The sequence below is a fragment of the Colossoma macropomum genome, unplaced genomic scaffold (genome assembly GCF_904425465.1).
Source record: "Colossoma macropomum unplaced genomic scaffold, Colossoma_macropomum, whole genome shotgun sequence".
NCBI classification, from domain to species: Eukaryota; Metazoa; Chordata; class Actinopteri; order Characiformes; family Serrasalmidae; genus Colossoma; species Colossoma macropomum.
The window spans coordinates 58,111,137-58,129,899 of record NW_023494792.1 but is presented as its reverse complement, the minus strand read 5'-3'; the positions used below and the strand labels follow the sequence as shown (position 1 = coordinate 58,129,899).

Sequence of the window (18,763 nt, the reverse complement as noted above, 5' to 3'; positions counted from 1 at the left end):
ATCAACGCTTCATGCTCAGATGTTTATACAGTGGAGTGGTGTGGCTGGAATAAAATGGTTTAATTTTCTAACATGCTGATGTTCCTGCGTTTTCCAGGTGACCACCAGATTGTGCAGCTCTACCTCAAGTCCAAGGAGACGGGCCTGGCGTTTGCCAACACAAGCTTTGTCTTCTACAACTGTAGTGTCCATAAATCGTAAGTATCTTGGGTAACACATTATGCGAATAGCCCACAGTTGATGCCTTTTAGAGGATTATCTTGCATATAACTTACATTCAACTAAATGTCTATCAAATTCACCCTATGAATGACCTCAAATCAGAACCTAAATGGAGCGTCGTTTCATGCTTTATAGGAGGACTGGCATCTTTCAGCGCCAATTTTTTGCAGAGTATTCAGAGTATTCCACTTCTGAGGCAACCTACCAAAGTTGGGAAAATATAAATCTTGATGGAACTTTCCTCTGTGGTCAGCGTAATATCTACATGTAGCTAAAGTTTCTCCAGATAGTTTATTCATATTTTGAACATAGATAGTCCAGAGTGTAAATAAAGATTTGTTGCCAGTCTGCCTTAAAAACTTTTGTTAATTGAAGTTCTAATAATAAGGGAGCCACAACATTTTATGTCTGTTTTGCCATCTTGGCTGTAAATATGTCTCAGTATGTGCTGATGTGCTGGTATAGGCTAAAAAATATAAATAATAAAAAAAAAAAAAAAACACAGACTTACTTTGCTCTGCTTTAAGCTTTAGCTCAGCTGTAGCTGCTTTTCTTGCATCTTCAGCAGGAAACCTTTCCTCAAAAATGTAATGTAAAATGTCTCTCAACGTTTGATTTTTTACGAGGCTGAAGTCGCTTCTCATTCGCCAGCTTCTTGTTCAAATTTTCCCGTTCCACCTTAAATGGAGCCTGAGGTGCCAGAATTAAGGCATGGAACGAGAAAATTTGAACAAGAAGCTGGTGAATGAGAAACTGACTTCAGCTTTGCAACTTTTTAGTGTTCGATAGTTTCTCATAGCAGATTGAACGTATCAGGAAACCAGCTGGAGTGATTATAAATGTAAACAAGGTCAGTCGTCTCCAAATTATCGATGTTCGTCGTAAATCTTTCTCTTTGCCTTTTCGCTACTAGCTAGGCGAGATTGTTGTCTGCGTTGCTATGGTGACCAGGAGTCTGCATGCCAGCCTTCAGGGTTAAAGGGTGAATTAGCAGTTCTACATTAACTCCAGAGTTTAAGACCATTTATTGTTAAACTGTGTTGAACGATCAGCAGAGCTTTATTTTACTGCAAAGGAGAATTATTTTATTTTTACCTACAAATCTGATTCTGCTGTGGAGCCGCAACAGGACAGTAAAAGAGCCGCATGCGACTCTGGAGACGCATGTTGCCAACCCCTGGTCTAGAGGGTCTATCCAAACAGCCAATATCCAAAGTGGGACTGTATCTTTTTGTTAGGCCACACCCAGTATAATATCTCCTTGTAAACTGAAACCACTTTTTTGCTTTGTGTCTCTTTTTTTCAGGTGTCTTTCCTGTGTTGGAAGTCCATACCAATGCCACTGGTGCAAGTACCGCCATACCTGCACCCACGACCCTCGCAGCTGCTCCTTCCAAGAAGGCCGGGTCAAGCAACCTGAGGTAGGTTCTGAATTGTTGATTATCCCCCCAGCTCTGATTGGTTATCAGGAGTCCTACTATCTCATTTGAACTCCTGGTTGGTTCACCCTATCTGAAAACAGTTAAACTGGGATTTAGCAGAACTCCTCCTTTGAGCCGTTGCCAGTTAGCCTTGATTTTCATTAAACTCTCATATTTCTGTCTGAACACCCCCTCCTGACGGCTTGCTGTGGCTGAATTATCAATATTATTGGCGCTGAGCTCTCGCCTCGAAGCGCCTCGCCCCGGACCCATCAGATTAATTAAAAGGCTGCCGCGGGTATTGGGAGCTGCTTACCCGAGCCAGACGCACTCCCAGCTGCTATTACAGAGGCAGACGAGCAGGTCAGGGCGTGATTCGGCAGAGAACAGGCGGAGTCCAAACCTTCCCCGAGGGGCTCAGCTGTCATATCCTGTTTTACTGCTGCTACAGTAACTGCACCTGATTGAATGTGTGTTTTTGTAATGTTAGATGTATTGATCTTTGAAAGGCTTATGCTAAAATGTTTTAAATTAGTTTCTAAGGCTGTTTTCACATCTAGTTCGTCTTGTAAAGTATAAACCAGAGTTTGAGTTGTTGTGACTGTTTCTTTTTCATTTGGCTGAGTTGGTTTCACATTGCAGTGGCTGAAATGCGGCAGATTAAACACATGGGTGTTCATTGTTTGGTTAGACATTTGGCTAAGATACAAGTATGTGCAACTGTTGTGAAACTGAAGCATCTAGGAGCAACAGCAGCTCAGCCATGAAGTGGTAGACCACCCAGACTCACAGCAGGGCTGCCAAGTGCTGAAGCCCGTAACACATAAAAGTCACCTATTCTTTGTTGCAACACTCAATACAGAGTTCAAAACTGCCTCTAGTGGAAACATCAGCACAAGAACTGCACACAGCTGCACACAAGCCTCAGATCACTGTGCAGTGCCAGGCGTCAGCTGGAGTGGTGTAAAGCACAATGCCACTGGATTCTGGAGCAGTGGAAACGTTCTCTGGAGTGATGAATCATGCTTCACTATCTGGCAGTCTGATGGATGAATCTGGGTTCAGTGCAGGAGGAGGAGCGCACCAGCGCAACAGTGCAACACACACTAACACACCACCACCACGTCAGTGTTACTGCAATGCTGAGAATGATCCACCACCCAAACAGTACCTGCTCTGTGAGGGTCTATGGGGGTCCTGACCACTGAAGAACAGGGTAAAAGGGGACTAACAAAGTATGCAGAGAAACAGATGGACTACAGTCTGTAACTGTAGAACTACAAAGTGCACCTATACAGTAAGTGGAGCTGATAAAATGGACAATGAGCGTAGAAACAAGGACATGGTCATAATGTTATGCCTGACCAGTGTATATATTTCCAACAGCAAAGGGGTGATCCAGGGTTCACTTGGAAGTGGAAGGAGACTCGCGATACTTGGCGGGTCAGTTGTTTAGCGCACACCCTGTGTTTACATCTGTGAAAACAGCCCAAACAGAGTAGGTATGGTGAAGTTGATGCCCATGAATTGATTTCCAAGTAGTTTTTAGCAACCTGGTGTTCAGCATATGTGGAGCTTCTTCAGGCATGTTGGGAAAGCATCCCAGCTGGCTCCTCAGGAAGCTGCTTGAGAGAATGCCAGGAGTGCGCATCCAGGCTTCGATAATACTATGCATAGGCGTTCACCCTCCTGCGATTTTCAGCCATACAAACATGTTTGGTCACTAATGCTCAGCGTTTATTAGCATCTCTCAGTGGGAGCAGCGAGGTTCGTCCGCATTTGCTTTTCTAATTATCAACCGACCCACGCGGTCAATATTGACCATGTTAATATTGGGATTTCGAATTGTGTGCCTAACAACTGGCTCACAAAAGCAGGGACGGGGCATTAGCACATATTAATGACATTTCCTCCGCATGTTTTTGTTTGACTGTTGTTTTAAGGCAGGTGTTTCGTCTGGCTAATGAGTTTAATTTGGATTTCATTAACCCCCGGTACCGGGGGGTCGGAGGGGGGTTCGGATTCTCCGTGTGGACTCGCCGCTTCCGACTTAATGAGTTTGGATGTTTACCTCAGAAATCCACCAAAGACAATGAAGAGTCAACTTTGCTCAGATAAATGAGATGGCCCTTCTCTCTGACCCTGCGTGGATGAATCTCTGCGCTTTGTTCCAATTAAGGGATTTTTTTAAGGGGAAGGAAGGAGATCCAGGGTAACCTGTTCATGCTTTTTTAACAGCTGATGAAGTGGAGGGAGGCCCTTCCAAAGTCTTGCTCCGTGCGGAGGCACGTACACACCCGGGGTCTGAGCAAATGGCGCCCGGGAGTGTCAGTGCGTTGCGTCCTCTGCTCCAGAACGAAGCACGCCGTTCCAAGCAATTTGACTCCTTTACATTTAAATATCCAATAAAATAAATCAGCCCACCACTAATGCCCTCCGCCTATATCTTCCCATTTGGTGGTATTTAGAGCGCTTGGCGGTGCCAAGACTACGACTCCATTTAATTAAAAGAGAGGTAGGGACGGCCAAGGCAGAAAATAATGACGAATTTAGAAGTTTCATTAGCTGACATGCTCTTGAGGTTTTTTTTCTCCTCTCTCATTTCTCTTAATCTGCTTCTGTCTGTCTCTCTTTATCCACTGTTAGACAGGTCTGTCCCTCTCATATGTTCTAGACTGGAGTAATAAAAGCGTGGTCATGCAGACCGACTATAGCATTCTCGAATACAGGGTTTAAACCCCCAGCGCTCAGCCCACCCTCTCTGAGTTAATACGGCCGTGTCGAGTCGCGCCCCGTCTTTCTTAGCTGGCCTCTGGCACAGCACACCATGACTAAATAACACATCTGCTTGGGCCAGACACCCAGCCTACTGTCATCCTTAGGGGCTTGGAGGAGAGAGAGAGAGAGCAAGAGGGAGAGAGAGAGAGAGATGCACTACCCCTGCTACTCATCTCCAATACCAATAGCAGGCTTCACACGCCATTCAGCCTCAGCACTCACACCCAGAATCTGGCTTATTGTCTGACCAGCTGAGCTCAAGGCTGCAGCACAACTCTGATGCCGTCCACGTTGCCGTTGTTCCGTGATTCACGCCAACAGCGGCATACAGCCATGGAAGTGTTGCCATGGCGACAGCGTTACCGGCAAAAATGGATGATTATCAGAGGAGAGCTTAAGCAATGTTGATTCTTTATTTAAGGTGAGAAAAGGTTGGAAGATGCTCTGTGCGCTCCCATGTTTTGTTGTATAATACTGGCTGACTTCAACAATGACATGTTCGGCGTTCATGGCTCCAAAAAAGGTTCCACCGCCGCGGATGATGGCAAAAAGTTGGGAAATTCAAACTCTTGTTGGATTGCTGTGTTGCCGCTGGCAGTGGCAGACCTTTCCATCGCTGCTCTGAGAAACACAGCATTAGAAAAGTTAGCCTGAGTTCAAAACATTTTTTAGGATAAAACAGCAGCTAACAATGTAGCACTGCACACTAGCAGGAGCGGCGCTGTTACTCAAGTAACGTTATCGCCATGGCGACATTTACGTGGCTGCAGGCTGCTGTTGGCTCTGGACTGTCACTGATTACGCCAGTTCTGCTTTGCCATGTTTGCAAACGCTTGTCTTATTACTTTTAATTTACTTTATTCATGGTTTAGCCCCACCCCCTTTTGAAATGAAGTGGTCTTTTTTTCAGGAAAAGCTAATTTTCCCAGAATTCCGCATTTTTGGAATACTGTGCCAGCACAGTTACATTTAAACATACACTGCATGGCCAAAAGTTTGTAGACACATAATTTGATCATCTAACATTCCTTAAAAGCTTATTAATAGGAGTTTGTCCTACATTTGCTGCAGTAGCAGCCTCTACTCTGCTGGGAAGGCTTTACACCAGATGCTGCTGCGAGGATTTGATAGCACGCTGCCACAAGAGCGTTAGGGAGGTCAGGTGCTGATGTTGGATGATCAGTTCTGTGGACTTCAGCTCAGCCCAAAGGTATTGGATGGAGCTCCATCACTCCAGAGAATGCAGTTCCATTGCTCCACAGCCCAGCGCTGAGGGGGGGAGTGGGTGGGCTATACCCCCCCAGCTGATGCTTGGCATTGGGCATGTTGAGCTTAGGCTCATATGTAGCTGCTCCAGAGCGCCACATACTATTCGCCAAAGCTATTCTATGCTTTTCTTCTTTGTATTCCAAGGCCTCTTTTGTAAATTGCTATGCTGACCTACCTGCATGTAAATTACTGCCTTACATCTCTATTCACTCTGTGGGGAGCTGTATGTGTGCTATAACATTAATTTAACACATTGTTTGTTTATTTTAACTGTTTCTGGCTTACAACTCCAGGCCTCAGGGGATCCAGCTGAAAATAAGCCAGTTGGCCAACAATGGCACATTTACCTTTGAGTTGATTAATGTGTGGTGTACATGATTAATAAAGAGATAAATAACGTGGAAAGTAGACGGAAGGAGGAAGGAAAGGAACGCTAATGAGAGAAAGAGCAGGAAAGCAAAAATAAGAGACATGGAACGGAGGGGTGGATCGATCTGCTGGACTCCCTCTCATCTTGTTAAGATGTTAATTTGCAGCCATAATTGGCAGCAGGTCTGTGCGATTGAACAGCAGATAGCGGAGAGGAGGGCTTTGTGGCTGATTTGTGAATGACATAACCACCCCCTCTCCCCCAGGGCAGCAGTGGAGAAGCAGAGCAATCTGTAGAAATCAGTGAGGAGAGAGCGAAGGTGGGGTGGGTACAGGACAGAGGCTGGCTAGAGAGGGAAAAGAGAGAATTAAAACAGGTAGAAGAGAAGGAGGAAGGCTGGGAGAGGTGGAGTTAAAGAGGCCAAACATTAAACATCACCCCTGTACAAATATCAGAGACCATTTCCAGTCAAAGAGTACGTCATTCACTTCTTAGGAAATGTTCTTAGGAGATTAGATATAAATAATCAATAAGGTATAATAAATAAAGAAGGGAGTCAAACAAAGGGAAAGAGAGTCAAACGAAAGCAAAGTAAAGTTTATATATATATAGAGCTTTTTACAACAGGTGTTGTCACAAAGCAGCTTTACAAGGAAATCAGCATTACAGAAAGAAATCTGGGTCCGAGCCCCCATGAGCGTCGCCAGTGGCGACAGTGGCAAGGAAAAACTCCCTAAGAGAAACAGGAAGAAACCTTGAGAGGAAACAAGACTCAGAAGGGGAACCCATCCTCCTCTGGTCGACACAGGATAGTAAACATTGTTGGTATAAAGTATTATAGTACAAAAACAGGTAAAGGGGTGGAGCAAATGATTAATTTGATTAGTTTAGTTCATGCAGCAGCAGCAGCATCAGTGGGGTCAGGTTGTGAGGGTGAGGTTTGCACGGCAAGCAGTGGCACCCAAATCAAAATAGGATTAAAAGCTACAGAAAATGAGACTCTCGAAGACCTATTAGACACCAAAACTGCCCCCATCAGATAAACAGCACTTAAAGAAAGAATAAGAAAATTTTCAAATCAAACAAAGACGCTGCTGGTGTTCTCTGAACAATGGACTGACCATCCCAGAGTCCAGACCTCAGCATCACTGAATGTGTTTGATTACTTCAGAAAATGATCAACCAGCTTCTAAGACTGAACTTTGGAGGTGTGTCTGCAGATTCTTTGAGGAACTGAAAGTGAGTCTCCTGAAAAGAACAGAAGCTGTAATAAAGGTAAAGAGTGAAACACTGAACACTGAAAATGTGGTATCATATTTAGTTGGGGTGGGAATCTCTAGGCACCTCACGATTCGATTCAATTACGATTCAGAGAGCTGCGATGCGATTATAAAACGATTATCGATGCATCTTTTTTTTTCTATATAGCATTTATATTTTCTCACTGTGAGCTCAAGTTTCAAGTTTATTTGTCATTTGCACAACATGTCAGGAGATTTATGCATTAAAATGCTTGTGGTGAGGCTCAGCTAATCACTCTACAGAAAGAAAATAAGTAAAAATAAAAATACAAGAAAAACCAACTGAAATATATTAAATATACACAAAATATACACAGAATAAACACAGAATATAGAGACAATATACATTTTAAAGTGACTAAGTGACTCAGTGTTGTTATTTAAAGTGACTTGGTACTTTTAAAGCAAAGTATTTGTAATGATCCATAATGAATTTACTTCCAATATCTTCTTTAATAAAACAGATGGAAGTGATGTGGTAAGTGAACTAAAAGGCTCTCATTCACTGCTCTTGTTTGGAGCACGAGAAGCTGCTGCTACTCATCTGCGATGAAATGCGCAGTTACAGTGAAATAAGATCCAGTGTCAGTGGATGACCACACAGCACATGTTACAGCTATTCTACCTGTTTTCTTTAGTGATTTTATAACTTCGGTTTTGGTCTCGTTGTAGAGACGGGGCGTCGCTGTGTCAGTAAAGTATCTTTGTGCAACACAGCGCGAAAGCCCTGTTTCTACTGAGACCTGCAGACTGCAGGTCACATAGCAGCGATGCGTTATTCACATTTATAAGCAGCACAGTTGGTTTCCTGGTACGTTAAATCTGCAACGAGAGACTGTCACACACTAAAAAGTGGCGAAGCTGAAGTCGCTTCTCTTTCATCTTAAATGGTGCCGCATTTACATTCGGCGCCTCAGTCAGAATAAGAAGCGACTTTAGCCTCGTGAAACAGTCGAACGTTGAGAGACATTTAACTGATCTGCTTCTGAGGAAAAGTTTTCTGGCGGAGAGGAAAGCGGCTGTAGGCGAAGCTTAAAGCAGAGTGAAGTAAATCTGCGTTTTTGATTATATTGTTTAGTCTATACTAGGACATTAACACACACTGAGACATACTGGACATTAAATGTTGTGGCTCCCAAGGTGGTTTGACTTTGTTGAAAGGACAAAATGTCTCTTCTGATCATTTGTGTTGTGACTCCTGACCTAACCTGGCTTTAATGCAGAGGGAGCCGGTCGGATTTCTCGCTCACCCAGTTGTGTTTTTGTTATGTGCCGCCACAGAATGTCCGGGTGCTGCACTTACCCACTTCCAAGTTCCGCCTTTTGCGTTCTGTCAACATTGTTATAAATTAAATATTTAGAAAATCGATTTTTGACATTTGTGAATCGATTCAGAATCGTTCACGTCCGCATCGCGATGCATCTAAGAATGGATTTTTTCCCGCACCCCTAATATTTAGTTGTTGAGGCTTCTGTGTCGTTTTCTGTTAAATGCGGTTTTTGTTTGTGCTTTTTTCCTGAAAAATGAAGAACGTGTATTTAGTGATAGTTTGACTGGAGATTAGATAAATGAAGGGGGGTCACTGACTTTTGCACAGTACTGTATACGGCTGAAACATGTTCGGTGCTTTGTTGGTTTTGCGAGGCTGGTGCTGCTAATGAGTAATGGGAGCTTTATAGCTGTAAGGTCAGCACTGCGCAAACGGCAGACCTACATCATCTCACACTGCCTTAAACCACTTTACATAGTTCAGTATCTCTAACAGACTCGACTCTGTGGCCTCTGACTCCGTATGACACACTGTCATCTATAAACATGGACTGAAGTAAGTAGGAATTAGTGATCAGTGCTTAGTGATTCCTCTACTGACCGCATCACACACACACACACACACACACACACACACACACACACACACACACACAGACACACACACTCTAATTATGGATCTGCCCATCTGTGCCAGCTCCACTCAGTGTGCCAGGGCTTATCTTCTCTCTCTGTCTCTCTCTCTGTCTCTCTCTCTCTCTCTCTCTCTCTCTCTCTTCTACTATTTCTCTCTTCTCTCCTCATTTTGCTCTCTTGCCCTCTCTCCCTCTCTCGCTCTCTCTCTTTCCTTCCCAACTGTCTGCTATCTTTCTTTCTGTCTCTCCCCATCTCTATCTGCTCTTTCTTTCCCTTTCTCTCTCTGCTTCTCTTTCCTCTTCCACTATTTCTCTCTTTCTCTACCTCTCTCTCTCTCTTTCCCCTTTCTCTTACTTTCTCTCTCTCGTTCGGTCTCTTTTTCTCACTCTCTGCTTCTTTGTGTCTTATCTTTCTCTCTCTCTCTCTCTATCTGCTCTCTCTATCTCTCCTTCTCTCTTCCACTATATCACTACTTCTCTCCTCCTTTCACTTTTTTGCCCTCTCTCTCTTCCTCTCTGTCTCTGTTTCTCTTCCACTACTTCTCTCTTTCTCTGCTTCTCTTTCCTCTTTCACTTTCTGTCTCCTTCTGTCTTTTTCTCACTCTCTACTACTTTCTGTCTGTTCTCTTTCTCCCTTTCTCTTCTTTCCTCCCTCCCATCTTGATCTGCTCTGTCTCTACTACTGTTTCTCTTTTTCTTCTCATTTTGCTCTCTTGCCCTCTCTCTCTTTCTCGCTCTCTCTACTTCTCTTCCACTATTTATCTCTTTAGCCACATCTCTCTTTTCTTTCTCTCACTTTCTCTCCCTCTCTGTCTCTTTTTCTCACTCTCTACCTCTTTCTATCTCCTCTCTCTCTCCCTATTTCTCTTTCTCTTTCACTGCCTCTCATCTCAGTCTGATCTCTCTCTCTCCTTCTCTCCCTCTCCCTTTCCCTCTCTCTCCATACCTCCCAGCAGTCTGTTTCCTCGCTCTCTCTCTCTCTCTTCCCCTCCCTCCCATCTCAATCTGTTCTCTCTCTTCTGTCTCCCTTCCTTCCATCTCTATCTGCTCTCTCTCCCCTCCTCTCTCTCTCCTTTCCTCTTCCACTGTTTCTCTATTTCTCTCCTGCTTTCACTCTTTTGCCCTCTCTCACTTTCCCTCCCTCTTTTTCTAGTTGTTTCTGTCTCTTCTCTCTCTTTCTCTCTCTCTCTTACTTCCTCCCATCCACATCTTTCTGCTCTCTCTCCCTCTCTCCCTCTTCACTGCCATCTCCATCCTCTCTCTCTTTATCTCTATCTCTCTCTCACTCTCTCTCTCCCTCCCTCCACTCTCTATCTGCTCCCTCCCACCCTCTCGTTCTCTCTCTCTCTCTTTGCTATCCTTCACACCTCTCTCTCTCTCTTCTTGACTCTAGTTCTAACCCCAATCTATTTTTTCTTCCTCAACTTTTTTTTTCTAAACTTTGATCAAAGCCTTCCAGAGCCGTGTTTGTAATCATCCTCAGACCATCTACAGAACGCCGTCCAAATAAAGCCGCTTGTTTCTGAGAAGATGCTGGTGATTTCACCATCGCGCTCTTCCTGTGCTGCAGTAAACACGTGTGGTGATTACAGTCTGAATCATTCCTCCTTCTTCCATTTACAAGCCCAATGTGAATATGCATCAGCTACTCCCCCTCAGGCCCCTCTCAGCGAAGACCTCCAGTGCAAACACGCTCTCTCCGCTCTGTCATCTTCTTTTTTTTAATCAAGCTCAGCATCTTCTTCTTCTCTTTTATGAGCAGCCTTGAGCGTTTCATGTCAGATTTCACATACATCAGTGACCGGAGGGAAGCCGCAGCGTCATGCCATGAATCTCTCGCGTGTCGCACGAGCATCTCTCGGTTATTTATTAGCTGGGCTTCCTGTAAGGTTTAGCTGCAGGGCTGTGGTAATCAGCTCTGGCTGGGTTAAGGCACTAGGCTGCTTTAGTGTCTCTACACAGAGCCTGAGGCGGAGAAGCGGTCAGCTCTGGCGGTGGATCCAGGGTTAATTCTGCTGTTTTTTTCCTCAGCAGTAGCTGGTGACTCATCCACTCCTGTCTGATTGGTCAGTTATGGTAGCTTTATGTGAAGAACTTTTGCCTGAAGCACATGGGTGGTGCTTGCCTTCCCTCTAAGAGCCTTGGAGCCTTTGTGAGCACAAATTCATGCAAATGTAACCAACACTCATAATACTTGCAACAACTCACAATTTTGATTTGTCACGGCACTATTTTCGTATTAGCCGTATAAAAGTGCTTTCACAACTGTTGCAAGCGTGCATCTTTTTTGGGCTGTGATATAATCTATAATCCTATGTTTGAACAACAAGAAAAATTCATGCTAGTTATTTTTACATACTGCCCAGGCCTGGTTCAGAGTCAGTGCCACTGGACGTTGTACCAAAATCAGTTTACAAGCACTTTATTTTACCAGTGAACCTATGCAGAGTGTTTATATGTTGTGTTGGTGATGGGAAAATAGTGGTAAATCAGAAAAAAAAAGCTTTGTTTAGGGACTATTTTGCCTTATAACTTCCTACATGTACCTCCCCACCTTTGCATGTATAAGAATAACAGACATTTTTGTCCAAAACCTTCTCAAAAATATCCTAAAACAATGTCTCAGCCATCATATGACATATTAGAAACTATTTTATGTAATAATGCTCTGTTAGGGAGCTTTTAGAGGCATTAAACTCGTCAGACGTCTGGTTCCTATCACCACCACTGTGAACAAGTCTTTGTGAGTTTCTCTAAAACAGAGCATTTTACTAAAATAACACTAAAGCACTCTCAGTGGGTTTACGTACATTTTAATGGTTTAATTCGGTGGGTAGCTCTGTTGCCTCATAGCAAGAGGGGTCTGGGTTTGATTCCCCGGCCGGGTGACCAGGGTCCTTTCTGTGTTGAGTTTGCACATTCTCCCCGTTTCTGTTTGGCCTCCCCTCTGGGTGCTCCGGTTTCCTCCCACAGTCCAAAGACCTGCAGTGAGGCCGGTTGAAAACGCTAAATTGCCTCTAGGTGTGTGTGTGGATGTGTATGTCTGTTTGTCTGCACTGTGATGCACTGGTGACCTGTCCAGGGTGTTTCCTGCCCTTATCAATGACCGCTGGGGTAGACTCCAGCACCTCTGAGACCCAGGAGGATAAGCGGATTAGATAATGTATGTGCGTGCACAAAATTTAGAAAAATTGGTGGAATTCCACTTTAAAACAGAAACGAGGAGTGTCCCATAGGGATGTCCACTTTAATTTTACTCCTGCTGGACAGAATTTTGTGAAATTCCCCCTGAAGGAATAATAATAATAATAAGTAGTAGTAATAATAATAATAATAATAATGTATAAAGGTAAGTGGTTTTATCTGTATGTCCTGCTGTGATTAAATGAATGCTAAACCGTGGTGAGGAGTGTATACTGATGCTTCGAGAAAGCCTCAAGTTCATTTTGCTCATTACTGCTGGCCATAAAATCACAATGCAGCTGACCTTAATGATAAACAGATACTGAAATCCCTCATCTCTAATGCTCTGTCTATTGCCGCACCCCCCCCTTCTGTCTCCTCTCACTGCCAGTAAAGACTTAATAACCTGGCCTGACAAAACCAGCTCTTGCAGAACAGCAGTCTCTGAAGACTCCATATTAGAGCCTTCCAGCCTTCAATTATTCTGTTGTTATGCTTGGCGTCAATCACTTGCTCACATAAAGCTGCCAACCTAGCCGGGCGCATCCGTCAATAAGAAGAGGGAGGAAGAGGGGCCAGGAGGACCCCGTCCCCAAAGTGGGGAGATATTAAAGGAAGACCGGGGAGAGGGGGGGCGTCGATGATGGAGGTTGACAGGGAGAGTGTTCAGTTCTACTTGTGATTCATCACCTTGACCACCGGCAATAAACACGTACACATTATATCAGCATAATGTGGCAATAAATCCAGAGATGAAATCCAGCAGAGAACATATGGGAGTGTGTTTGTTCTGGCTCTGTGCTGAACACACCTCAGGCTGTTCTGCTGCAGTAGAGAGTTTGCAGTGAGGAGAGCTACCTGCCGCTCAGTGATGCTTCCAGGTTTGGGCAGACACTAGAGGGCACTGCTGAGCGTGATCGAAATGAGTGAGTTCTTGAGGACCTCGTGCGAAACCGTAGTTTGTAAATGGTTAATCATTTTTATACTAGATTTCATACAAATGCGCAGATATTTCAGCGCTACAGTCATGTTTGTGTTATAGGACTTTATAGCAGTGTCTTATGTACATTCCTGACATCAGGGAACGTGAACAATGACCACTGAGCAGCTCGCCAACCGGTCGACTCTGAAGTAGCAGTAATGCTAGTGTCCATCTGCCCAAAACATTTGCTATAGAAAAATGTTTCATTTTTCAGTATTCCTTTATTTAATGAGGTAATACATCCGTCTTCTTTCCAAAATGAAAAGGAGTTCCTGCATAAATGGCTAGAAACATTTGTAAAGGCAAAGCAAGTTATTTATATAGCACCTTTCATTCCTTCTGTCATTCAAAGTGCTTTACAAATGTGAAAATGAGAAAAAGAGTCACACAGTTCTTTAAAAAAAGTTAAGTAAATGAGAATAGAAGTTAAAAAACATGTTCAAAAAATGTTAAAAACACAATAGCTGCTGTGAGTCGCCCTGTAAAGCCTGAAATAATAATAATGAGGCATCTGGTTGGGAGTTTTAATGTCACTGGCTCAAAAAGGTCTGGCACAATGTTTAGGTTTCAAATGATATTGATGAAGGTATGATGACAACGCTAAATATTCTCTTTGAATACTCTTTCAATCATCAGATTCATCCCCTCGGGGAAGGGGGCCGAGGCAAAACCCACATTACATGGCACCCTTCCACACTTGTATGCGTTTCAACCAGAGAGATCTCGAAATCCCCAAAACTGACATAATATAGCTTTATAGCTTCATAGTTTTATTTTTAGCCATTTAGCTCCCCCATTCTTGCCGACTGGGCGCCCTCTAGCATTTTAGCAGTCGTGTTTTTGGTATTATGGGAGGAATAGGAAGTGGCCAGGCCAGTGGAAATTACCACTAAAGGCAAATAAATGCTTGCAGAGGCCAGCTAGCAGGGTCTAATTTGCATAACGCTAACTGGCACCTAGCTTTAATTCGTCATTAGCAGCTTCGTTGGTCCCAGCATTCCTTTAGGGAGATTGCAGGGTTCTAAATGAGTGTCCAGAATGGGGCTGCATGTAAAGCTGGACTGCTTTGCTGTCAGAGAAAGCAGAGTGTATTTAGTGCTAACTGCAGCCTTTTCTGATTACTCTAATTCCACGCGACCACGTGGGCTGTGAAGAGAAGAAGGCGGGATGAGGGCTGAAGAGCACAGCGTTTGTTATATGTGCACATTTTAGCACAATTATGTGTGTGGGTGGATGTATTTGTTGCGTTTTGCATGTTTTAATGTCAGTTCATGAATTTTAATGCAGCCTGTTTGTGTGTGCGTGAAAGTGCATGTGTGCGTATGTGCGTCAGGACGCTTTAGCCTATTAGCTTTAAGCGCTAGAATCCTCTGAGGCTTCCTTAGTTCATTGCCTATGCAAATGTTGTTGCTGAATAAAAGACCTTACACCCACCTGGTGGCCAGTCATCACTCATTACAAGGCAGCATAATGAGGTGTTGAAACAGAAAGGTAGATCCACTTGATTGCCAACACAGCAGAAGATGAGAGAATGTGTTGAAAATGTTTTCATTTCAGGCTTTTTAGGCTGAAGTTAAAGGGCTGGCTCCAGTAGCAGTGCCAGGCCTGTTGTTTTGAATGGGACAAATTTATAAGTGGGCCAAATGTTGCTCACTCATGGAGCGATTTATGGCATTTTACTCCTGTAGACGACGGGACGGGTATATGCTACATGCACACACTTGAAAATGCCTGACAGTTATTGAGATTTTGATCATTCAGTGTCAAAAACGTCATTTTCATATGTTTATTCCTGAAAGTTTGCTACTGAAAGTAAATTTAAGAAGTTATTTTGGGTGGGCCAGTGATAAAAGCAGGTGAACCTAGGCCCCTGCCCCTTTAATAGCACTGCCTCTGAGTGATTCTACCAAAAAATGCTAATGTGGCTAATAATGACAGTGAAAGCTAGTATGGCCACCAACTGGCCTCAGAAAAGAAACCGAATTTTCCCCTTGTTTGTTTGTCAAATATTTGAATATTTTTCCAAAATACAAAGAAAATACGTAACATAACAGCATTTTTTTTTCAAAGTTGACTTGAGACTGAGGTGCTTAGCCAATCAGTTAAACTAGCAGCTCACTTTACCCCCCTTTATTTGTACCAACATTAAGTGATTATTAGCTGGCTGCACTAATAAATGTTCATATTTGGAGCATCAGCTAGTCCAGGGGTCATGACCCAAATGTTAAGAAGAGCCATTTTGTCCTTTCAACAAAAATCAAACTACTTTGGGAGCCACAACACTGTATGTCCATTTTACCTTCTTGGCTGTAAATATGTCTCAGTAAGTGCTGATGTACTAGTAAAAGCTAAAAAATATAATATAAACAAAAACACAGCCTTACTTTGCTCTGCTTTAAGCTTTAGCTCAGCTGTAGCTGCTTTTCTCACATCTCCGACAGGAAACTTTCCAAAAGTGGAGCAGCTTCTTGTAAAATGTCTCTCAACATTCGACTTCTTACGAGGCTGAAGTCGCTTCTCATTCACCAACTTCTTGTGTGAATTTTCCCGTTCCACCTTAAATGGAGCCTGAGGAGCCAGAATGTAACTGCTGCACCATTTAAGGTGGAACAGGACAATTAGAATGAGAAGCACAAGAATGAGAATTGACTTTTTAGTGTTTGATAGTTTCTCGTTGCAGATTAAACATATCAGGAAACCAGCTGGAGTGATTATAAATGCAAATAAGTCCATTCAGCTCCAAATTATTGATGTTCGTCTTAAATCTCTCTCTTTGCCTTTTCGTTAACTACTAGCTGGGCGAGATTGTTGTCTGTGTTGCTATGGTGACCAGCAGTCTGCGCTGATCTTCAGGGTTAAAGGGTGAATTAGCAGTTCTACATTAACTCCAGAGTTTAAGACCATTTATTGTTAAACTGTGTTGAACGATCAGCAGAGCTTTATTTTACTGTAAAGGAGGATTATTATTCTACCTGCCTCTGAACTAGACAGAAAAAGTCTGCCATCTAGAGCAGACCACTCAGCTGTATTTCGTCCTACTACTGTTAAAATTTTGTTCAGAGCATCTGAGCAACTGATCTAAAGAGCAGTTGGATGTTTGCAAGGTGCCGCTGTCCAACATAAAACCTTGCATTTTTATTTTTGGCATTTTTGAAAATACCAGCTTTTGCTTATATTTTTTCAAAGTTCCATGACAAAAGGACTAATAGAAATGGTCCAAATCACTTAAATAAAAATATATAAAATGACTTGAATAAGATCTTCAGATGTCTTCAGAAGGTTTTAGAGATTTTGTTCTGACAACAACAAACTATTTCCGTACATGTTAAAGCTCTAATTAGAGACATGAGGACATTTTTTACACTGGAATGTGCGTGTTTTCATTGAATTGAATGATTTTTATTTTGAGAGCACTAAAATCTGGCGCCGGCTGTTAGAATTTGGACAACTTTGAAAGTGAAGATGCAATCATGCGGCTGACAATCGCAATCATATTTTGTTTTGTCTCTCTTGAAAAGAAAAACTGATTGACACTTGAGAAAGTCACGATAAACGTTGAGTGGCGCAGTCAGAACATGCCAATCAGCCCAATCAGGTTAGAATGTCACTGGAAACAGCTGTGGATATATGTAAACAGATTGTGGACATAAAGAACTGAAGGAAGAGTGCTTGGGAGTGTCTAGTGTTTGTATGCAAAAGTTTCAAATCTCTGGCGTAGCATACAGTGAAATACATACCGATCATAAGCCTCTTATCACCGTAAGCCAAAAGCACCCGGACGACACGACGCCCCGTATCCAGGGGATGATGAAGTGGCAGCTAAGATACACTTCTGAACTGTCTCACAAACCTGGGAAAGCATCATGCGCTGTAATTGCAGACACACTGCGTAGAGGAGCAATTGGAAGGCGGCAGATAATGTGCTCGCCAGAAATGGAGAGAATCACCAGCCATGTTCAAAGAGTCATGGTAATTCTGCTCAAAGCATCCTCGAGTCAAAGAAAAGGGGAATTGAGACAGCTAGAGATAAACTCCTGGAAATGCTCATAGGCGTAATAGAGAGTGATGGGCCTGCAGAACCTCAAAGAGTGCAGAAGACTACAGGCTGGATCTGTCCTTGTCATTTTGGCGTATATAGTGGCATATGGAGTATGGAACATCTCCAGCGGAGGTCCTTACTGGCAGCTACACTGGCAGTTCCAAAAGTGGAAGCGTATACGAGGAACTCGTGTTCCACAAAGTGAATCAGTTCAAGCTCTGCTGCAAAGCATTTGACCAGAATGGAGGTGTTTACTGCAGAACATGGAGGATGGAATCACATCAGTAGTTAGATTCAAGAAGTACCTTGATAACCAAGTGAGCTAAGAGTGATGCATGTGTGTCTTAGAAGGGTGCTAAAGCCAACTTGTTCGCCGTATATTCAAACACAAGCCTGAAGTGGCCACAGTGGTTGATTAGCCACCTTAATTGCTAGCTGTGTTAACTTAGCAGCTAACACTGATTGGGCTTTTGAATCAGTACTCCTAATCAATAATCAGTACAATAATTAGGTGTGAAGTTAAGCAAAGCTACATGTTAATAGCGAGAGTAAAAATACAAGCGCGATAGAAAACACTCATCCAGCTAGAAGTGTTAAAACTAGCTACATAGCTAACAAACGTGATGTGATCATCTAAAATAACTGTGATTATGTAAGAATGGAGACAGGCCTGAACGTATGTCAAACTGGGATTGCCAGGTGTCCAGTTTTGAGCTCCATTGTCTGGTGCCTGGTTGGTGCTGCTGACCAGAAATTAAAATGTCCAGTTGAGTCTCACTCTGAAGGCATTTTAAGTCGATAAATTGCTGTTCTCAGTCTCTCAGATCTCTGTCTAAGGCTACGTTTACATTACAAGCCTCATTGCTCAAATCTGATTTTTTTCTCAGATCCGATCTCTCTGACACGATGGTTCACACTCGTTTAGGTAAGTGACTCAAATCTACCATTAATGTGAATCAGCCGGCGTCCTGAAATGACCCTCATGCGCACAGCCTACTCAGTAACGTCACGTGAATGAATCAAGTGCATCATCAGCAAACAGACTAACGAGCAGAACGAGCTTCGCTGAGAAGATAATTAACTCTGATCAGCTCTCAGCTTCATTATTAGAGCGAGACGAAGGAGAAAAAGGTGAGATGTGCTGCTTTTCCACCATTTACAGGCTTTAACTTCTGTTTGGCACTGTTGCCATGGTAACGCTGAATGATGGCGCACGCGCAGTGGAAAAAAAGCACATGAATTCCAATCTGACGTTAAGGTCGCATGGCCACGAATCGGATACGTATCCGATCC

The 18,763-nt window shown here is 43.3% G+C and overlaps 1 protein-coding gene across 1 annotated transcript in view; it reads left to right on the top strand.

The window, feature by feature from the left end:
* The window catches only part of plxna4 (plexin A4), a 439,320-nt gene that overhangs the window by 317,350 nt on the left and 103,207 nt on the right, over window positions 1-18,763 (top strand). The window contains exons 8-9 of the mRNA XM_036577672.1: window positions 98-197; window positions 1,529-1,643. Coding sequence (XP_036433565.1) covers window positions 98-197; window positions 1,529-1,643 — 215 coding nt within the window. The remainder of the gene's footprint in view (window positions 1-97; window positions 198-1,528; window positions 1,644-18,763) is intronic.